The 15,351-nt window shown below is 41.8% G+C and overlaps 1 protein-coding gene across 1 annotated transcript in view; it reads right to left on the reverse strand.

Annotated features, from left to right (window-relative positions):
• Positions 1–15,351, reverse strand: part of mphosph10 (M-phase phosphoprotein 10 (U3 small nucleolar ribonucleoprotein)) — a 35,183-nt gene continuing 19,832 nt past the window's right edge. Inside the window, exons 7-11 of the mRNA XM_084308787.1 lie at positions 11,554–11,691; positions 8,832–8,942; positions 7,512–7,619; positions 5,713–5,946; positions 1–288 (exon numbers count right to left, since the gene is read on the reverse strand). Coding sequence (XP_084164913.1) covers positions 139–288; positions 5,713–5,946; positions 7,512–7,619; positions 8,832–8,942; positions 11,554–11,691 — 741 coding nt within the window. The 3' untranslated portion in view covers positions 1–138. The remainder of the gene's footprint in view (positions 289–5,712; positions 5,947–7,511; positions 7,620–8,831; positions 8,943–11,553; positions 11,692–15,351) is intronic.

A 15,351-nucleotide genomic window follows, 5' to 3' on the forward strand; every position in this document is an offset into this window, starting at 1 on the left:
TACTTTTTTATTTTATTTGAATGAAAAGGACAACATGTACAAGCACTGACCCGATTTACCATAATGCACCTTTATCATAAAAAAAATCTGTACAATGAAATATGTCAATCAATCACGATAAGAACACGTCAATTATGCTCATAATTTGAGTTTGCTGACAGAGACCTCCTTGCGTCTCTTCTTCTTGGAGGCCTGCTCCTTGGCCCCCTTGATCTGGCTCTTGACCTGGTCCTGAAGCTGCGTGAAGAAGGCCTGGGAGGAGCGCAGAGCTTTGTCCTTCCCCTCGTCCTGTCGGAGAACAGTTCCCGTTAAGCATCTCATCTAAATCAGTTCACAATGTTGTACATCAGCCACGTACAAAAAATGTCCACGTGCAAAATGGCGGCTCGCTCGTAAATCTTCTCTACCTAAAGCTGAACTTTAAAATGTACTTTTCTTTTATTTAATAAATGTTTCAATTTGATATGCAGATTTTGTAATTTATTTGCCTTTAAATTTTTCTCCCATCCCCCAATTTAGTCGTTATGCCAATTCCCTTCCTGGTCGTTGCGCTCATTGCCCCACTGTCGGCCTGGGGAGGGTGCAGAACTACCACATGCCTCCTCTGATACATGTGGAGTCGCCAGCCGCTTCTTTTCACCCGACAGCAAGAAGTTTCACTGGGGGAACGCAACGCATGCTATTTCCCCCCGATCCCCTCCCTGCTGAACAGGCGCCCGATCTACCAGAGTCGCTGTTTGCAACGACCAGGACACCTACTCCACCGGCTTCCCACCAGCCAACACTGCCGATTGTGTTTGTAGGGACGACTGACCAAGCCGGAGGTACCGGTGACAGCTGGATTCTATCCCAGAGTCTCTGCGGTGGTAGGCGAGTGCTTAGTCCACTACACCACCCTGCCGCACATATTTGATCTGGTTTGACAGTTTGATCTGAATTCCGTTCAACAGTATAGTTTTGTGCACCAGCGCTAGATGTACGATAATTATCGTATTTTTGTACAATAAAAGCGGCTCACTTGTTACACGCACAGAAAAGGCCTGTTGAGAACCGGACTGAAACAGAGAGGTATAGAGGCTACTAGAATGAGAACAGGGCTGAAACAGAGAGGTATAGAGGCTGCTAGAATGAGAACAGGACTGAAACAGAGAGGTATAGAGGCTACTAGAATGAGAACAGGGCTGAAACAGAGAGGTATAGAGGCTGCTAGAATGAGAACAGGACTGAAACGGAGGTATAGAGGCTGCTAGAATGAGAACAGGACTGAAACAGAGAGGTATAGAGGCTGCTAGAATGAGAACAGGACTGAAACAGAGAGGTATAGAGGCTGCTAGAATGAGAACAGGACTGAAACGGAGAGGTATAGAGGCTGCTAGAATGAGAACAGGACTGAAACAGAGAGGTATAGAGGCTGCTAGAATGAGAACAGGACTGAAACGGAGAGGTATAGAGGCTGCTAGAATGAGAACAGGACTGAAACAGAGGGGTAGAGGCTGCTAGAATGAGAACAGGACTGAAACAGAGAGGTAGAGGCTACTAGAATGAGAACAGGACTGAAACGGAGAGGTATAGAGGCTACTAGAATGAGAACAGGACTGAAACAGAGTGGTAGAGGTTGCTAGAATGAGAACAGGACTGAAACAGAGGTATAGAGGCTGCTAGAATGAGAACAGGACTGAAACAGAGGTATAGAGGCTGCTAGAATGAGAACAGGACTGAAACAGAGGTATAGAGGCTGCTAGAATGAGAACAGGACTGAAACAGAGGTATAGAGGCTGCTAGAATGAAAACAGGACTGAAACAGAGGTATAGAGGCTGCTAGAATGAGAATAGAATGAGAACAGGACTGAAACAGAGGTATAGAGGCTGCTAGAATGAGAACAGGACTGAAACAGAGAGGTATAGAGGCTGCTAGAATGAGAACAGGACTGAAACGGAGAGGTATAGAGGCTGCTAGAATGAGAACAGGACTGAAACAGAGAGGTATAGAGGCTAGAGCCATATGAAATCAGTTTTATTATTTTCCAAATTCCATTTTAAGTTCAATTTTTTCCGTTTTAATATTTCAGAATTCTGTATTTTGCTTTTTATGCTCATTTTACCATCAGAAATAGTGTCTAATAAGTGGGAATGAATAAATGTCCACAATTGAATAAGATATAACAGTCCATTTAATGTTTTTAAGTGCTGCAACTCAGAAATACAGTTCAATTTTACACAATATTTTTCAATTAATATTGTGACAAAATAAAAATACATATTTCAAGTGTAAACAATAGATACAGCTAGCTACTACTGACATTATCACAATGACAATGTCAGTAACCTAGCTATATCTATTATATTGTGATGAAATATAGTAATGCATAATTTAGGCACCTTTAGTTTAGTTTATTTCGATTATAAAGGACAGTGTATAATGACAATCGTTTGCATTAAACAAATGGATGGGTGCACTAGATTTAGCAAGAAGCTATCATTTCCATCTATAGTCCTATGTACTGTAACGTTTCATAGCTATTTAAGTTTATTTAGATTATAAAGGGCAGTGTATAATGACAATCGTTTGCATTAAACAAATGGATGAGTGCACCAGATTTAGCAAGAAGCTATCATTTCCATCTATAGTCCTATGTACTGTAACGTTTCATAGCTATTTAAGTTTATTTAGATTATAAAGGGCAGTGTATAATGACAATCGTTTGCATTAAACAAATGGATGAGTGCACCAGATTTAGCAAGAAGCTATCATTTCCATCTATAGTCCTATGTACTGTAACGTTTCATAGCTATTTAAGTTTATTTAGATTATAAAGGGCAGTGTATAATGACAATCGTTTGCATTAAACAAATGGATGGGTGCACCAGATTTAGCTAGAACTTCTAGAAGCTATCATTTCCATCTATAGTCCTATAACGTTACATAGCTATTTAAGTGTATTTAGTTTATAAAGGACAGTGTGTAATGACAATCGTTTGCATTAAACAAATGGATGGGTGCACTAGATTTAGCTAGAAGCTATCATGTCCCAACGTTATAGCTATTTAATCACAATAGTGTCGCAAGTGTTTTTGCGGGTCCAGTCCACGGAACGTTGACAGAATTAGCAAAACACCTTATCACCGGAGGCATAAAAGTCATTAGGATACTGTTCTGCTCTGAATTGAGGGCTTATTGTGGATTTTTTTAGCTTCTTGACGATGTTAACACTGAAGCAGCCAGACGCTTGAGCACCGCTGTGTTGTGTGTAACACGCTGTAGCGTCCCCGCCTCCCCGGTCGCGTGTGCACCAAACGTTCCACCCAAAAACGAAATTTCAGTCCAGATTAGGCCAAATTCTGCAATATTCCACGTTTTGCAGTTGATTCCATTTTTATTGGTTAATTCCACGATTACGTCCGCGATTACGCGATTACAGAGGTATAGAGGCTGATAGAATGAGAACAGGACTGAAACAGAGGGGTATAGAGGCTGCTAGAATGAGAACAGGACTGAAACAGAGGTATAGAGGCTGCTAGAATGAGAACAGGACTGAAACAGAGAGGTATATAGGCTGCTAGAATGAGAACAGGACTGAAACAGAGGTATAGATGCTGCTAGAATGAGAACAGGACTGAAACAGAGGTATAGAGGCTGATAGAATGAGAACAGGACTGAAACAGAGGTATAGAGGCTGATAGAATGAGAACAGGACTGAAACAGAGGGGTATAGAGGCTGCTAGAATGAGAACAGGACTGAAACAGAGGTATAAAGGCTGCTAGAATGAGAACAGGACTGAAACAGAGAGGTATAGAGGCTGCTAGAATGAGAACAGGACTGAAACAGAGGTATAGAGGCTGCTAGAATGAGAACAGGACTGAAACAGAGAGGTATAGAGGCTGCTAGAATGAGAACAGGACTGAAACAGAGAGGTATAGAGGCTGCTAGAATGAGAACAGGACTGAAACAGAGAGGTATAGAGGCTGCTAGAATGAGAACAGGACTGAAACAGAGGTATAGAGGCTGCTAGAATGAGAACAGGACTGAAACAGAGAGGTATAGAGGCTGCTAGAATGAGAACAGGACTGAAACAGAGGTATAGAGGCTGCTAGAATGAGAACAGGACTGAAACAGAGGTATAGAGGCTGCTAGAATGAGAACAGGACTGAAACAGAGAGGTATAGAGGCTGCTAGAATGCATAATCTGAGTGTTTTTTTAAGCAACAAAAAAAACTTTAAAGGGACATGTTTAGGGGACCTCATAGACGTATATTAACTTGTTGAAAATGACTCAAATATGTCCCCTTTAAGATATTTGATCCAAAGTTATACTGACTGGACCTTACAGGGTTTAGCTTCCTCTCGGATGCTGCGAGACTGAACTGTTCATCACTGCCATACCTCTGCTCACGGCACCGTAGCACTTCATGGCACTTCTCTCTCAATCAGTGAATGAAATTTGTTTTATTGAATCAGTTTGCATGTTTATCACGAGGATAATTTATTTTGTCATTTTAGTATTTAATGGCTATAACCGAGACCCGAGTAGAGAGTACTGTATTTCGGGCTTCCATGTCCCATGGGAAAATTACAATAAACATGACTTTGACTTTAAAGGAAAACTCCAACATTTTGGGAAATTAGCTTACAGTCTTCTCCAGAGAGAGAGACAAGAAGATAGATACCAGTTTCCTCTCTCTGCGTTCAGTAGAAAGCTATCTGGCTGCACGTTAGCCTAGCTTGGCACAATGAATGGAAGCGGACATGCCCGTATAGCCTTTGGGAGAGGTGTTAGTTGGACAATGGCTAGCTATGCTACCCGGTATTCCCAAATGTTTTCCTTTTCCTTTAACCAAGGCTAACAAGGTCTTAGTCCTTACTTATGCCACTCCAACTTTCTCCAAAACAACATGACTGTGTTCTTTAGTCACCTCCTCGCCTGCTGTGGTGATACTAGTGCTTCTAATCCCATGGTAGGAAGAACAATCCCAGTTCGCCCCGGCAAGCCCCACTTGGTCACATTATGCCGAAAGCGAAGAGGCAATTGACCCTTTGCAAAATAATGACTGAGGCAGCGATCCGACAATAATGTGCCTAGCGGTGCGGCATCTGTGGCCTCGGGGCGCTGATGCTCCAGAAACACATTCAGAAAGAACAGTGAGGGGCGTTTGGCGTAACCCGACGGCCCGTGAAGATGGAAGTCAAATGAAGCGGGGGGGGGGGGGGGGGGGAATGGTTAAAGGTTATTACAGGAGATTACAGATTTTTTCTTTTTTTCTTGTTGGAACTGTACATAGCCATATTGTTATTTATCCAATCCAATTTGTATTTGATATAGTGTAATATCTGCATACTGCGCACTGTTAGAATTGTATATACCGGTAGTCATCTTGCCGTTATTTTATTTTATTTTTATTTTATTTTACATTATATTATATTGGATGCTGCTACGGTCCACAACAAAGCGAATTTCACTATTCTTTTGCTGTAAAAAGGGACTGAATGACAATAAAAGGAATCTGAACCTGGAGATTCCATGATACACGCAATCCAGAGCGTCTTGAGGTCCATATTATTGGATAGTGGAAAGTAGCAGAGTTTAAAGTTGGTTGAACATAGGGGGGGGGCGGGACTTGGCTAAATTGTTACCCAACCACACGGTAGAACCTGAACGTTGAATGCATCCAGCTGTGAAACAAAGTGACCGACAGCAGAAACAGCCCCCACTGACCTTCAGTATGGTGGCTTTGCCTCCCTTGGAGAGCTTCCTCAGGGTGTCCGCCACCTCCGCCTTCGACGCCTTCCTGTTCTCTCCGGGTTTGCCGCTGGCCTCCTTCAGTTTCCTCCTCGTCTCCTTCTCTCGGATCCTGATGCGCTTTGCGTGTTTCTTCTTGCGCCTCTCGCGCTTCTTGTCCGTCTCAGTCTTCTCCGTGTCTCCGAGCACGTCGCCCGCCCTGTTCTTCTCCTGCGGTCAGAGGAAGACGTATCGTCACACTCTTCATCATACACACAGAACGCAGACGGAATCGGGTTGGGTACCGTTCACATTTGAATCGATACCGGTACCCAACGGTAACTTCTTTCTGTACTTTAGTCTCTAAAAATGTAATCTACCTACCTTAGTTGTAAAAAATTTAATAAAATCCAAACTTGATTTATTATCATATATAATATATAATGCAGAGCGTTGTCTGCATCTAGCTTTGTAAAGTATAACCACACTTGCAACCGTTTTCGGCTTGCCATTGCCCCAACTGCTTTGTTGTTCACGTTGAACGTGCGGCACACTTCATAGGTTTCGTTCTCGCGGTAAACTAAACATTGATGTCGTCGGACTTAAAAGGGGAACTATCTTATAAATGGCATTTTCCAGTGTTTAGCATTATTTTCTAGCTATGTGGACTTATATTAAGAGGATCCATGTCTCTAATTCTCAATTTGGCGCATTCTTCCAATTCTCATCTCACAATATTGTCCCTCACTCAAGTGAGTCATCTGAAATTTAGCATATATGCGACGTCAGAGGTTTCTCATCTGCATAATAACGCTTGTAGCCAACTGCCAGCTATGCATCTATGCTTGTAGCCAACTGCCAGCTATGCATCTATGCTTGTAGCCAACTGCCAGCTATGCATCTATGCTTGTAGCCAACTGCCAGCTATGCATCTATGCTTGTAGCCAACTGCCAACTGCCAGCTATGCTTGTAGCCAACTGCCAGCTATGCATCTATGCTTGTAGCCAACTGCCAACTGCCAGCTATGCATCTATGCTTGTAGCCAACTGCCAGCTATGCATCTATGCTTGTAGCCAACTGCCAACTGCCAGCTATGCTTGTAGCCAACTGCCAGCTATGCATCTATGCTTGTAGCCAACTGCCAACTATGCATCTACCGGTATGCTTGTAGCCAACTGCCAGCTATGCATCTATGCTTGTAGCCAACTGCCAACTATGCATCTACCGGTATGCTTGTAGCCAACTGCCAGCTATGCATCTATGCTTGTAGCCAACTGCCAACTATGCATCTACCGGTATGCTTGTAGCCAACTGCCAGCCACCTGTATTACTCATTAAGAGAGACCGCTTGGCCCCTGCGCGTCAAGGTCTCTCTCTCTCTCTCTCTCTCTCTCTCTCTCTCTCTCGCTCTCTGTCACTCAAATCGCATTCTGAGTATCGGCGGAGCCCAGCCTCAAAACGGCTTAAAATTTTGAGGTAGAAAAATGCTGTTTTTGAGTACTTGATTAAAAATACAAAACAATAGAATTTCTTTGACAAAAACCTTACAGATGTGTTCCATAAACTCACAGGAATTGTGTAAAATTGCCCAAATAGTGAAAGAAATAGTAAAATAGTTCCGGTTTAAAAAGAAAATGTAAGTAATTTTTTTTTTTTTTTACAGTATCGAAATGTGGCACCGGTAGTACCGACGTGATTCGGTCGGTACCCTTAAAAGTACCTAATTCGGTACCCATCCCTGAGACGGATCCGATAAATAGTGAAGAGTGTGGCGAAGTCTGGCGACCCAACAAACCTTGACTTCTTCGGGTGCCAGTAGCGTCGCCTCACTGGCCGTGACCGGAGCCACCTCCTCCATGGAGATGGTGGGCAGGTTAGACACCACCTTCACCTCCGGAACGGGCTGGAAGGAGGAGAGAAGAGCACAGAGCACGGTTAGTTAGTGGGGGAAAAGTCCAGTAATAATAATAATAACAAACTTTATTTGTATAGCACCTTTCATACAAGGGGTTGCAGTTCAAAGTGCTTTACATCAGTAAGTAACAAAATATCTTCTTATATTACATCAATAACCACAATAATTAAACTGTATCAAAATATCATATAATTAGCATTGTTTTTTTGGTGAAGTGCCCCTTTAAGGCCGTGTTCACATCTAAAAGTCCACGGATAGTCCGGACTTTCTCGCAGACCAAATGCGAGAATGATACATCGTTTGATTTTGGTTTGCGTTCACACAGCCCTTTTTTGAGCCCAATTTGTAAACAAAGGACATGCAGTCGCCAAGTCGTCCATCTATTGGACAGATCAGTCGCTCAGGTCATTGGACAGATAATTTTCGGGAAAATCCCGCCTGAATCCTTGTAGTGAATGACGGCAACAATGGAGCCACGCCGCCGGTTTTTGCGATTGCCATCATGGCCGTCATTGTTTTGTTATGGTGTGCCTGCCAAATACGAGCGGTATAGGCAGAGTATGAGGAAGCAAGACTTGGGATCGATGTAGCGTTGCTACACATCATGTCAACGCTAGGTGGCGTCCATCTTCATCCCACAATGCACTGTAGGCTACTTTGCTTCCTAGATTAGGTACTATATAAAAGTTCGATTGCATTCACACCAACAGCTCCACTTTTGAAAGGGACAGGGTCCTAACTTGGTTCGGTTGTTTGGTCCTCACAATAGTTTGGTTTGTGTTCACACCTCTCCAAACGAAACGGACTATTGATTTAAAGGGACCATGGTTCACTTAAAACGGACAAAACAGGGTAGGTGTGAACGCAACCCAAGACTCTGCGCTCTACCTCATTCCTCTAGTTGTTTTGGTTCTAGTTCTGGTTCCTAACTGATCCTACCTCTTCCATCTACCCACTGTAACCCTTGTGTTTATCGTGTTAATGGCTGCTGCTTCAATAATGGCTTTTACCGATAGAATATGTGCCAATACTTTTATAGACCTTTTCAGAAGTATGTTATTTCCTGTCAGCAACTGTAATACAAAAGGGGCCTATTTAGAATGTGTACGTTGTCACGTTAGAAAAGGTCTATATAAAAATGAAAATAAATGCATGAATTAAATTGCACCAATTTCAGTCAATGCCGACAGGAAGACTTACTGGTTTGGGTGTGAAGTGGAAGTTGGAGAGAGCGTCGAGCTTCAAGAACAACGTGTCCATGAGCTTTTGAATTTCCACATGGGCTGGATTCTCTTCTTCCTCAGTCTTTTTCTGAAACACAGAAAACGAAGCACACGTTAGTTACACCAACAGTAGAACTGTGAAAAGAATGGCCTGGTCCTATCCTTCCAACTAGGGCTGCTCCCTCCTCTTAAGTTGATCAGCCTATCCCAAACCCCACACTCTTTTTTTGTATCTTCCAATCACAACTGTTGAACTGTGCATTTACATTTACATTTAGCTGAACGCTTTTATCCAAAGCGACTTACAAGTTCTGTACAACAGGTCAGCAGGAAGGGTACAACTCGTTCAGCTGAGTAACACTGTTCTTCAAACAGTGCTGAAACTTAAGTGTGTTGAGTGCATAGTAGTAAAGAAAGACATATTAGCATAGTAGGTAGTAAAAGACAGTACAGTATTTATTCGTTCCTCAGACGAGATAAATTAATCGGTCATGTTTTGTTAGTCACTTGTAACTTTGTTAGTCTATTAGTCGCATCCGTCCTCAAACAAATCCTCAAACAAAATTATCTGATTAAATTAGTCTTTTATTAAATCAACTTTCTTTAATGAATATAACTGTGGGCTAAGATCCATTTATTTATGTCCCTAGATACATTTCTCCATGTCTTTTATTATCATGTCTCAGCCTGTCTGTAGCTACTGAGGTGGTCAAGATCTATTTGTGACCGGAAGGTCAGTGCATCCGTTGCTAAAGTCACAGGCCCAAGGACTGCAGAGGCGACAATTCTGGCTGATTAGAGGAAAACTGGTTACAGTACTCACAAAATGTATGCTATGTATGAATCAATCTATTGTTCCATTTATCTATTGTAAGGATGTATAGACAAATATCTACAAATGTGTGTACCATTAAAATGTGTTATTATATTGCAGGGGTGGCCAACCCACGGCTCGTGAGCCGCATGTGGCTCTTTGCCCGTCAATGTGTGGCTCTTCCATCTATAAAAAAAAATATATATATATATATTTGTTTAATTAAAATATTTTTTTTGTATGACACTCATTAAATAAGGACGTAGAATAAACATTTACAGATTTTTTTTAAATGGTCCATTTGCATGTTCTTGGTATCTGAATCTAGGGACATCTATAGATCTCAGGGAATGTATTCCCAGTGTCAGAAATAGTGTGTCTGTTACTAGGCTTGAGTAAATTGTAATGAACCAAAGGAGAATAAAAAAATAAAATTATCTTTGGCTGTGAATAACACCATGCTCAAATTTACCAGACCTGAAAAATCTAAGCAAATGAATAGAGGAAGATGATTAAACAGAAGGTTTTGTAGATACAGTACTGAATTCTGCCATCTTTTTTATAATGTAAATTTCTCCACCATTTTTCATCATATTGCAACACTGTTTTTTGCTAGACGTTCACAGAAAGGTAGAGAAACTAACTGCATTCTGTTTTATGGCAATAACGTTCAGGTTTGTGGGAGATAATCTAAAAAAATAAGAGAAATAAAAAAGTAAATCCAGAAGTCAGATGATTGACAGGGGCTGGCGTGAGCTGGGTAGGGTAGTTTTTCTAAATTCGCCGGTTTCCGACTCAATGCCCTGAGATTTCTATAATCTTATATTTCACTAATAACAGTTAGAATCATTGGTAAACAAATGTAATGCTGAAAATATACACTTTTACTGTATATCTCGGGCTTAAGAGGTTAACCCTGTGAGGCCCAAATTTAATTTAGCAACTTCAGATGCCAGAGGGTGGGACATATAAACACATTTACTATCAAATAGCATTGTGAGGCTGAACAACAGGACCAATACATACATGCTTAAAAAAATTTAAATAAACATTTGTTTATTTCTGTGAGGCAGAAATAAAAAAAGACATTAGCAACTTCAGAGGCCAGAGGGTGAGACCTATAAACACATGAAGGGTGCCGTGACTGAAAAAAAAAGTTGAGAAACGCTGGTATATGGTGTGGCTCTTTGTGGTACCACAGTCATTTTTGTGGCTCTTAGAGAAAGGCCCCTTAGTCTCTGACTGGTTGGCCACCCCCTGTTATATTGTATTAAAACAAGCAAAGGCCTATGTGTCACCATGACCCCTGCCTGTCCTTCAGAAACCACCAGGATACAGACAAATTCTAGATCCTTGCTATTTCAACTGTTGTATAGTAATTTGTTAAGCCCTGAACCACGCTGCTAATTTGGAAGAGAGCCACCTCATTCGCTTAGCCACCTCATTCGCTTAGAACGCCAACCAGAAAAGTATAAATGTCCATGTGACGGAGGAGCTGGACACACACACACTCCTGCTGTGCCAAAAGCTAAGTAGAACCTGTGTCCACTCTCAGCCGTTTGTGTAAATACGCGACATAACTCATCAGTTTTAATACTATAATATTAGTGTAGCCTAATCTTTATCTGCAACTGTGAAGAAAAACACCATTGGTTTAAACAGAATACACATAAAAAAGAAATACACATATACACATATATATATATATATATATATATATATATATATATATATATTTCTTTTAATAAAAAAAAATTATTCAAATGTTGATTTAGAATTCGAATGCCAACATAACGAACGAAGGTCCGAACGTTTGGGCTCAGCCCCTACTGCAGATCAGTTTGCTTCAGCAGCGGGACACACCGTGAGAGGACAGAAGACCCACCTGTGTCTTCTTGAGGTACTCCTGCTCATAGACCTGAGCCAGACTCAGCTTGCTCTTCTCGTGGTCCAGGGTCAGCCTCTTCTTGTACTCAAATGCCTCCTCCTTGGGCTTCTCCTTACGCACCACGTCATCGAACACCTGAGAAAACACAGCAAGCCAACGGTGAATCGTGTGTTGCCCACGGACACATAGTGCAGCCTTTGGGCCAATCAGTGACAATGTCCCATTATATGGTGGATAAAAGTCTTGCATTAAATCAACCAATCAATCAATCCCTTGCAAACATAATTACAATTCTGGCAAGATAATCAACTTTTAGCTAGGTTATGTAGGTTTTGTAGTTCAATAAATGCATGTTGTTTACTTGTTTCCAAAGTCAATAAGTAATTGTGTTAAATAATCGTGATCTCAGTATTGAGCAAAATAATTGTGGTTTTGATTTCTGCCATAATCTAACAGCCCTACATTAAAAGCGTGCCCATAACCCTATCAGTGAAATTATGCAAATGCAAGACCTCAATGAAAAGCATCACTCACCTACGTTTCATTCAAATCTGGCCAATAGTAACCAACATATCGCATATGACTAGGGCTGAACGATTAATCTATTTTTAATCGAAATCTCGATTTGAAAGGACGCAATAAAAAATCGCCAGGCCTGCAATAAATATACCAGGAAGTCCCATTGAGATACAAACACAAAACAAATTATAATACAAATAAATATACATGATCATGCAACATAAAAAAAATTGTTGTAGGAACAGTTTGGGAGAGGGAGGTAAGGGGTTTTAGATTGTGTGTGTTGTGAAGTTTAGACTTCAGAGAGGGAGAGTAAGGTCGCTTTCACATAGAGTTTTGGAGGACTCGGTGCGGTTCTGGGGGTGAAGTTGCAACATTGTTGCATTCTTCATTTGGTTCGCCTGCTTTCACATAGAGAAATCTGTCAGCGGACCGAGACCTTCTGAACAATGTCACACGGTTGAAAAGGGCGCTTGTCTATTGGACAGTGGAAATGTGTGTGTGGCTGCAAGCCTGTGTGTGCGCGCGCGCGCGTGTGTGTCTGTGTGTGCTGTCTGCGAGCCAGATCAGCGGAGCGAGTTTTGACATGGCATTGATCCATTGTTCTATTGAAGCACATTACCACCATCCTCTCGCTAAACAACTTGTAGACCAATAATAATAATATAATAATAATAATAGTATTGACGTGGCATTGATCCATTATTAATGCCGTGCGCCTCGGTAATAATAATAAGCCGCGTGTTTCTTCCTTCTTCCCAAGATGCACAGTTAGATATATAGATAGATAGATAGATAGATAGATAGATAGATAGATAGATAGATAGATAGATAGATAGATAGATAGATAGATAGATAGATAGATAGATAGATAGATAGATAGATAGATAGAGAGATTAGATGCAGTGTGCTTGTTTTGCAGTGAGTGCTGCAAGCAGTGGTAATAATAATCACTTCCTATATTTGGTTCGCGTTTGGTCCGCTGAAGCCGAACCGAGACCTACGTTTTCAGGCGGACTAGAGTTCGCCTGCTTGGTCCGCGGACCGAGTTCGACGCGCATTCACACAGACCCGAAAAACCGGACTATCGAATTCTGGTCCGAAAGTCCGGACCAAACAGCCCCTGTGTGAAAGCGACCTAAAGTACAGAAAAAAGGTACCGTTGGGTACCGGTATCGATTCCCAGGTAAAAAGAAACATTTTCAGGCTCTGTGTCCCGAACAGACCCACCGCGTAGGCCAGATGCAAGCCGCATTTTACAATAAACCTCTGTGGGGCTGCTTAAAAAGAAGAATTATAAATCGCAAATGTAATCGCAAACGCAATATCTGTCAGAAAAAATTTGATTATTTCCCAAAATCGTGCAGCCCTACATGTAGGCTCAATTTGCCTATCTAAGCCAGGATACGTCTTCAACGCGTTCACACCACATCGACTTGGGCTGTCTTGTTACTCACTGTTTGATGTTGTTGATAGTTGCATCCGATGGGTTCGAACCGGTTGAGTTTTATGGAAGGAGTTGCGTAAAGTTTCAAATAATAACGGGGCAAACAAATTAAACAAAGACTTGTACTAAAAAGGTTTCAAAACAAACAGGCACAGCAAAATGGTTTCAAATAAACTCATAATGATTCTAAGCAAAGTCTTTCTTTTCAGTCTTTCATTCATTCAATCTGCGCTGTGTGTGTGTGTAGCAAGCGAGCGGTTGAAAAACTGTTTCTCGTCTGGCGTGTCCCTACACACAGCTGGGCCATAATTAATAGGAGCACCATGGTGCCATTTTACGAGGCGACCAGTGGCGGCGCTATTTAGTCAAAACTATTAAATCAAATGAAATGGCTCCTACATAGCCGGCCCCTATTGTTATGGGCAGGCTCTAATAACAATACAAAATCAAAAAACTGCTGGAGCCATACAAAATGTTCAAAACAAAATAAATACTTGTGAGGTGGGAAACAGGCATGGTGTATAGGCCTGTTTGAATCTTCAGTACCTAATTTTAGTTTGGCACCAGCAGGCAAATCTTGCTGATGGGCCTTTCAAGTACACTGGTTTTTGTCTGAAGACGCACACTTCTCACAAGTCCTCTCGAGTCTGGCATTGTTTCCAGGACTCTAGCCAACATCCAGGATCCTCTTGGTGCATTCGTGTCAGCTATGATCACAATGTCTTCCTTTTCAAAGTTCCTGCGGATGCGGTTCCATTTTTGACGTACATTCATAAGAGGTAGGTATTCTTTTATCCATCTAGTCCAAAATAGATCTGACAGGTACTGTACTTGTCTCCAATGGCGCTTTGCATACACATGGTCTTTTGGGAGGATAGCAGGGTGCTTTGCATCTTCTGGCATGGCTGCTCTGCTTAATCTCCCACCCACTCTTATGGCTTCGTTTTCAAGTTTGGGATCAAGCTTGTAGGTTGAACTGTGTTTCTGCACGTTCAAACTTCCTTTCTGCAATGTTTTGATTTCCTCTTGAAATCCTTGTTTGAGACAGAATTTTACAACGGCTATCTCTGAAATGTCCAGTTCATCCAGAGAGAGGTTGTGTGCCTTTACAGTGTTTTTGAATTTTTTCATCTCCACTTCAATTGTCTGTCTTTGTTTGTCTGCGTCTGGTTCTTGAATTTGCATCAGATCTTTCCTTTTCTTACTCAACTGCAAAAGGTGAGTTCTCAAATACAACATCCATGCTACAGCTCTTTTCAATTTGTAGAAACTTGAGTAGTGGTGTACGAGAGTGCTAGTAGGATCTTGATCCATCATCTGAATGGTATTGACTGTAACCTTCTCTCTTTTGACTTCCGGATCGTCGGCTGGTATGGGGGTGAGATCAGCAGGTAAGTTAGGCCATGTCTCTTCTTTTTCCTGTAGGAAGTCCCGTCCCTTCTTCCAGTTTTCACACTTTAAAAATGCATCAGCTGTAAGACCTCGGGACACATGGTCTGTAGGGTTGATCTTGGTGTTCACTTGGGTTCTGAATGTATCTTCATCCACATTCCTGTTCACTTTCACTGCTAGTACTGCAGCAGTAAGTTCCATTCTGGGTGTTGTAACCCGTTTCAAGGGGGCGTCTCTTGCCTTTGCCATGATTACACGCAGTCTGCGTTTCTTTGGGTGGCGTACTCCATGGTGAGTCCTTCTTTCCTCTAGATTTAACTGCTCTTGTGGCACAGCTTCAGCGTGTCCCTTTTGAATGACACTTTCAAGAAAGTGAGTGTACTCTTTGTGAAACTCCACATCTTTCTTGAATTTCCTTTTTTGGATCATGAGGTCAT

The sequence above is a fragment of the Notolepis coatsorum genome (genome assembly GCF_963971535.1).
Source record: "Notolepis coatsorum genome assembly, chromosome: 2".
Lineage (NCBI taxonomy): Eukaryota > Metazoa > Chordata > Actinopteri > Aulopiformes > Paralepididae > Notolepis > Notolepis coatsorum.